General features: G+C 49.7%; 1 protein-coding gene across 24 annotated transcripts in view; it reads right to left on the reverse strand.

The window, feature by feature from the left end:
* LOC135258220 (muscleblind-like protein 1) overlaps positions 1-7,500 on the reverse strand; it is a 55,666-nt gene that overhangs the window by 12,152 nt on the left and 36,014 nt on the right. For all 24 annotated transcript variants that reach the window (XR_010330906.1, XR_010330905.1, XR_010330904.1 and 21 more), the window contains exons 3-5: positions 4,200-4,370; positions 2,663-2,860; positions 256-495 (exon numbers count right to left, since the gene is read on the reverse strand). Coding sequence is in view for 21 of the 24 variants with exons in the window: in XM_064341552.1 (XP_064197622.1) it covers positions 256-495; positions 2,663-2,860; positions 4,200-4,370 (609 nt within the window). In the remaining 3 variants the exon portion in view is untranslated. The remainder of the gene's footprint in view (positions 1-255; positions 496-2,662; positions 2,861-4,199; positions 4,371-7,500) is intronic.

The following is a 7,500-nucleotide window of genomic DNA, read 5'->3' on the forward strand; positions in this document are numbered from 1 at the left end:
ACAAACACATATGCGCATATGCCACTGCTTTAAACTCCTGTCACACAGGAACACATGTGTTTACAGATCTCTGGGGCGGGAGGTTGTGGGGGGGGTGGGGTGGGGGGGGGACGCTTAATGACGTGACACAGGGTAGGGACTGCACAGCCTGAGGAGGCAGAGGAGGGGCATGAAGGTGTGGGGAGGAAGGGAGGGAGGGAGGGAGGGGTGTGTGGGTGCGGCGGGGGGGCTCTGGGGGGGGGGGCAGGTACCTACCATGGCGGCCGCTGCTGCAGCCTGGTTGAGCTGGTGCTGGGTGGCCTTGATCTTGGCCTGCAGGTGGGCGGGCGGGTGGAAGTACTTGCACTTGTCCCTGGAGCAGCGGCCCTTGATGTAGTCCATGCACACCGTCACCGTGTTGTCGTTGGTGTCGATCATGGTGCTGTCGGCCGGGTGGGCAAAGCGGCAGTCTGTCTCGCCCCGGGAACAGTTCCCCCGCTGGTACTCCCGGCACACCTGAGAGAGAGAGGGAGAGAAGGAGGAGAGAGAGAGAGAGGGGAGGGGAAGAGAGGGGAGAGAGAGGGAAGAGAGAGGGAGGAGGAGAGAGAAGAGAGAGAGAGGGAGAGAGAGAGAGAGAGAGAGGAGAGAGGGAGGGAGGGAGGAGAGAGAGAGAGGAGGGGAGGGAGGGAGGAGGAGAGAGAAGGAGAGGGAGAGAGGAGAGAGGGAGGGAGAGGGAGAGAGAGGAGAGGGAGGGAGAGAGGAGAGAGAGAGAGAGAGGGAGGGAGAGAGGAGAGAGAGAGAGAGGGAGAGAAGGAGGGAGAGAGAGAGAGGGAGAGGGGGAGAGAGAGGGGAGGGAGAGAGAGGGAGGGAGAGGGGGAGGGAGAGAGAGAGGGAGAGAGGTAGAGGGGAGAAAGAGAGAGGGAGAGAGAGAAAGAGAGAGAGATACTGTTATTTATACTCTCACTAAGCACTACAAGTACCGCCCTTGTTGAATGTTCTCCACTGAAACCTCTTGCTACTGGCTGACTTTATTTGGAAATGTATTCCTAGTGCATGTCATGCTGGAGAAATATTGAATTCAACCGAGACAGAGAGCTACTTGATTTGACCTGACTAAGCAACTTCTGTAGTTTTCTAGTGTCTTCTCACGAGCTGATTGTTCTTTATGCTTCAGAAGTATGTACCTGCAGTATGCCACACCACTTGAATTGAGAGAAAGAGAGAGAGAGAGACAGAGGGAGAGAGAGAGAGAGAGAGAGAGAGAGACTGTATTTCTACCTTTTTTTTTTTTTTTTACATTATTATTATTATTACTATTATAATTATTTTTTTTATTTTATTATTGTTATGTTGTTGTTGTATAGCCTACTCGCTGTGGCCATTGCCACACTGTTGATTGCATTGTTGTCGTTTCCACAATGTTGTTTGTATTTCATGTTTCCTATTCCTGTTTCTATGTGTATGCTTTGGCAATAAGTACAAGTGTATTTCATGCCAATAAAGCATTTTGAAGTTGAATTTTGACTGTAGCAATAATACGGCAAACGCACGCAAACTCACTCACGTAGCGCGCTAACACCGTGTCCTGAGGGGGACGCAGACACTGCTGTGTCCCAGCGACAGACACGCCCACCTCGTGAGAACAAATCCTGGGTTCCCAACGAGCAACTCAACGGTTCGGCCCCTCCCCCCTGCCTCGCCCCAAAAACACAGGCTGCTGTCAGCCCCCTCTCGGTTCTGGGGCGGTTGTGCTAACGCTAACGAGGCCAGCTCAGAGTACAATTCAGAGCGGGGGGAAGCACCCCCTTAACATGTCCCAGCACGACTCCGAAAAGAACAGAGCACAGATCGGAAACAGACAGCGCTCCCGCCAAATATCACGGTAACTACAGCGCTGACACATTCTGATTAAACGCCCCTGCTTCACATTCCCTCAGCAAGTCAGTCGTAATTATCCGTATAGACCGTATGAAAAATAAATCGGTTCGCATTGTGATTTACGAGCTGCACCAACTGTCCAGCAGGTGGCAGCATCCTCCACTCTTGCCAGTCCAAGACTAGAACTTTGATCTGCTAACGCCAAGGCAGGACCAATGATAGATATACACGCAGCCGGTTACTGGAATTTCCTGTGAGGAAAGGTTTTGATTGGCCAGGGACTGATTCTTGTGACCGATTCTAAGAATGTTATTGGTCAGTAACTTTTTCCTGTAGCTGCGACTGAGGTTTGGACCAGTCAGCAACTTGTGCTTCCTGTAAGAGGTGTTGGTGACAGATTCAGTGAGAGGTCCTACATTGTTTGCAGGCCTCTGAAATAAGGTTTCTGCAAACACCCAAAACGAGTTTGGAGAAATGTGAGCAATGTGTTCCATCATCTTGGGAGTGTGTGTGTGTGTGTGTGTGAGAGAGAGAGTGAGAGACCAAAAAAGGCAAACAACATTCATCAGAGAAAGAACAAGAGGGAAGGAGCAAGAGGGAGAGAGACAGCATGTGCATGTGTGTGTGTGAGAGAGAGAAAGAAAATGAGAGAGAAAGAACGTGTGCGTTTATAGTATATATGCACATACTGTATACACATGTACACATGCATGAACGAGTGTGTTAACATGAATGTGCGTGTCAGGAGAACAGAATAAGAAGAAGCAGCGTGTGGGGAAGCAGTGCACCGTGGGATGTGTCTGACCTCCAGCCGGTCTGTCCTCATGAGCTTCTGGTGGGCGGAGGCGGCAGTGTTGGGCATGGGAGGGCTACCGGTGACCAGCATGGGGCCGCTGGGCATCATTTCGGCCTGCATCAGGCTGGGCGACATGGGGCCCAGGTAGGGGCTGAAGGCCCCAGCGCTGGGGCTGCTGGCCAGGCTGGGCGCGACCGAGAACATGGGCTGTGTAAGGGGGGGGGGGGGTGCGGGGTTGGGAGGGGGGCGGACACAAACACACACCACAGCAGGGTCAGGAGTCATTACCTTACATTACCGGCATTTAGCAGACGCCCTTATCCAGAGCGACTTACACGACTTACACCATAGACGTACATATGTCTGTGACTTACACAACCATTATCAAGAGGTCAGAGGTCAGCTATGTTCTTGCACGCATGTAAACTCTTAGGGCCTGATTTGCTGAGATCTCTAGCATGTGTGAAACCTTCTAGCATGCGCAAAACCAATGATCGGCCACGTTACTTGTTCTGCACCAATCGGTGGCTGTGTTATTAGGTCTAGGTGTGCCGAAAGGTTTTGCACGTGCTAAAGGTCTTAGAAAATTATCCTCTGCACTGTTGAAAACCACCACAAGTGGTTCACAGCCATACCGTCCATGAAACTACAGAATGTTCCATCCTGCAGAGAGAGATCTCTGAGGAGTTTTATATAATCTTTATCTCTCTCTCTCCCTCCCTCTCTGACTAATGTATGCGCACACATATTACTGCGACTGCCCAGGTAACGTCCTCAGAGGAAAAGGAGAAGAGGAAAAACGTTTCTGTTCATTTTTCACTGCGTTCAAAAAAAAAAAAAAAAAGAGCAGCAATCATTGCAAAGCCTTGAGGAATAAATCTGTTTGAAAATCAATCCTTATGACGAGAGTCAAGGGTCAACTTGTTTCACTTTAATATTCTGTCGTTAATAATTGTGCGTGGCTGACACTATAGGGCTCCCCTGAGCAGGGAGAAGGAAAAAAAAGAGAGAGGGGAAAGCGGGAGAGAGAGAGAGAGAGAAAGAAAAGGAGTGAGAGAGAGGTTAAATGGCGTCTTTGTCCATCTGAATCAGCCGTTAAACTTCGTGCATCTCTCTGATCTCAATTCTCTTTCTCTCTTTCGCGTGAGACAATGCAATTGGCCGTCAGCTACACTGCGTGCAATGTGATTGGTCACCAGTTATTCAGGGGATAGCGTGGTTTGGTTGTCGGCTCTGAAGAGAGCAGCGTGATTGGTCGTCAGTGCGGCAATATGCAACATGACCGGCTGTCAAGTTGATCGTGTGCAGTGAGACTGTACTTTGAGTCTGCCCAGTTCAGCATGATAGGCTATGTTCTCTCCTGTGTGTAGTGCGATTGGCTGATGGCACTGCTGGTTGCAGTGTGATTGGCTGATGGCTCCACTACGTGCAGTGTGACTGGCCCTCACCACAGGCTTCAGCATTTAGCATAATTGGCTTGCGTGCTCCCCTATGTGGAGTGTGATTGGCCGACGGCTCAGCTGAGCGCAGTCTGATTGGCCCTCACCATGGGCTGCAGCTGTGTCCCGGGCATTATGGCGTTGGCGAGCTGCATCTGCTGGGCCAGCATTGCCATGTTCTTCTGCTGGATCAGGTTATTACGCCCGTTTATCTCCAGCTGAGTCTTCAAGTGTGGAGGAGGATGCAGATACTTGCAGTTCTCTCTGGAACAGCGACCCTGAGAGAGAGAGACGGAGAGGGAGAGAGAGTGGGGGGGGGGAGGGAGAGAGAGAGAGAGATTCAAATTCACATTCAAACTCAAATAGGACTTTTTTTGCCATTGCATTTGCATTAAATTCATTTGGCAGACACTCTTATCCCAGGGGGACTTAGACTGCGAGAGAATGAAAGCATTTCCATATGAGTTCGGCTCCACGAGGCACAGTGACACAGACCAGAATACTGACGAAAAAAAGGCCTTTGTATTATCAAAGCTAAGTGACAGGGCGAAAGTGCAGGAACCATAGCAGAAAAATGTAAATAAAATAACGACGAGTGTGCGTCTTTTCACCCTAAATTCGTTTCAGTGGCACTTCCAAAGCAGTCGCGCTACAAACGGAAAATAAAAAATATGAGACAGGCACGCAAGCATGCGTAGGTAAACAATAATAACAAAAAGTGTCATTTACAACGATAACATCTTTCCCCTTTTTCTTTCCCCTTGCTCCATATCCTTTCTTTCACCCTGGTGCCTGTATCCTGCATCGTGAGACAAATTAGCAGCCGAACCGCAAAAGAGACACATTAGCCCTTATCGCGTTTCCAGCAGCCTACTACTGAGAACAAGAGCGGGAGAGAAAGAAAAAGAAATAGAGATTCCAGCCAAGGGCAGCTTTTTAGGAAAACCCCAAGAACTTTAAGGTAGTAGACAGGCAGGCCTGACAGAGAGGCACGCCTTGCTTCTAAAACGAGTCTAGCACTTCGTAAATCGCTCTGGATTAGCGCGTATGCTGGTTGTAACGTCGGATGTAAAATTCGTTTTTTTGCACGCACGCATGCGCACCCCACGTGCAGCTAACTGTGGAAAACTTTCAAAAATGTGAAACATGCTGCAATACATTTTCCAAATTGACAAAACATTTTTTTTATTCAACAGGAAATGTGTACAGCAATCTGTCTACTGTTACTGTGTTTATATTTTCACTGATGTACATGTATATAAAAAGCATATAATGTAATTGAAGAGCAGTATAGCATATTTTGATTAACTGAACTGACAAAGAGAGAAAAAAAGAAAGCAAACAAGCTTTTACAGCCGATGGCTATTTTTTTGTTTGCTTGTTTTTACCGCATTCTGTATTTCGTGTAGGCATGGAATTTTCTGTCTCTCTGTCAGTTTTGCTATTACCATTGCTCGGCTTGTAATTGGCTGTTTGTTGTTGTCATGATTTCAGCGTATGTTTCGACGGTCTTTTCCTGTCATGCAAAGGCAGTGGAACGGGGCCGAGGAGCTCACCGAACCCGTAGGAAACCTGTAGGAACCCCACAGGAACCCAGCTGAGGATGCCGATTGGGCACCGTGAATTTTACTGAAGCCGATGGGGAGAGGGTAAAAAAATTAAATTCTGATATAGCGCCCCCCCCCCCCCCCCATTTCGTTTCACACCTCACGGCTCTCTCTTCACTTTCCGCAGCAAGAGATATTACCCCATTCATCACATTCAGCACACCCCTCCCTGCCCCCCCCCCCCCCCCCCGCCACTGCTCTACGCTACCACAGATTGTCCTGATATTCCTGTTTCCTGAAAGAAGGGACACTCACCGTGAGAAACCCACCAATGAGTTCCACTAATGCTGTACACACACACACACACACACGTGTGCACACACACACACACACACACACACACGTGTGCACACACACACGAACGTGTGCACACACGCGCACACACAGTTAGTATGTGCATTAAAAATGCAGTGCAGCAGGGCAGTGGTTGGGCTAGGTGGCACTGCTGGCTCCAGTCAGCCGTTGAGATGTTGGGAGAGGGGGGGCAGGCATACTCATTAAGGTGGGGGGGGGGGTGGTTGAGGGGTGGGGGGGGTACACACACAGGAAACAGGTGCTGGGCGATCCGGGACGTGCACAAGGAGGTGCGGTGTTGTTTCAGCTACGGCTACGGCCGTGTTTTTTTTGGGGCGGTTTTTTTTTCCGAAGCGCAAACTTTCTCATGCACCGGCTGTCCCTACCTGACGAATATGAAAAACATGCAAAAAGCTAACCGTCCACGCCCTCGCTGCGTTCGTCTGAACCAGCATCTGCGCCATTTGAATACACTAAAAAGGACTGCCTTTGAGATACAGAGGCGTGAATGCATTCAGTACCATCCCCCATAGTGTGTGAGCGCATCTGCGTGAGATATTCAGAGTACGTGTGTGCTTTGTGCGAGCCTATGTTAAAGAGATTCAGGGCATCTGTGTGTGAGTGTGTGCCTGAGTGTGGGTGTGTGTGATGATATCTCGAGTAGCGTGTGTGCTTGGTGCGGTGCCTGTAGTGTGTAGCTGATGTCAGTGATCGTGTGTGTAGTGTGTGCACGAGTTGTGTGTGGTGTGTTCGTGTGTGTGTGTGTGTGTGTGTGTGTGTGCTGTGTTGTGTGGTGCTAGTGTGTGTTGTGTGCGTGCTGTGTTTGTGTGTCTGTGTGTGTGTGTTGTGTGTTTGTGTGTGGCTGAGTGTTGTGTGGTGCCTGGTGTATGTTGTGTGTGTGTGTGTGTGTGTGTGCCTGAGTGTGTGCGAGTGTGTGCCTGTGTTTGTGTGTGTGTGTGTGTGTGTGTGTTATTTGGGTATCTGCAGTCATAAATCACCTTGGCCTCATATCTGAGCTGCAGCACTGAGCCGTACTGACTGAAGAAATACTCCTCACCTCTCTCTATCTCTCACTCCTTCTCTCTCTCTCTCCCTCTCTCTTTCTCCTTCTCTCTACGAGTCAGGTATGTGATAGGGTCTAGTCGGTCCCAGGATGGGAGTCAGGGGTGTACCAACAGACTCAAACAGACCAAAATGGCGAACCATCCCTGACAGACTCTAGCGCCTAATACTCACGCTAATGCCTGCTACAGGTTTAAACATGACGGGCGACTCCTTCGGGTGGAAATAAAACACCAAGAAAGCATAAAATGCGAATAGAGACTCCTCCCCCTGAATCAAGTTACAGTGTTGACTTCTGTGTTGTTGTCGATGGCAACAGGGTGTCATTCACCGCTGGCCGGCATCAGCAAACTGGCCTGATTTACCGACGCTGAGAACCAGCTGTGACCGAGAGTCTATAACACACTGTCTCCTCTGTCCCACAGAGCACCTGTGTGTGCGTGTG

The sequence above is a fragment of the Anguilla rostrata genome, chromosome 6 (assembly GCF_018555375.3).
Source record: "Anguilla rostrata isolate EN2019 chromosome 6, ASM1855537v3, whole genome shotgun sequence".
In the NCBI taxonomy this organism is placed as follows: domain Eukaryota; kingdom Metazoa; phylum Chordata; class Actinopteri; order Anguilliformes; family Anguillidae; genus Anguilla; species Anguilla rostrata.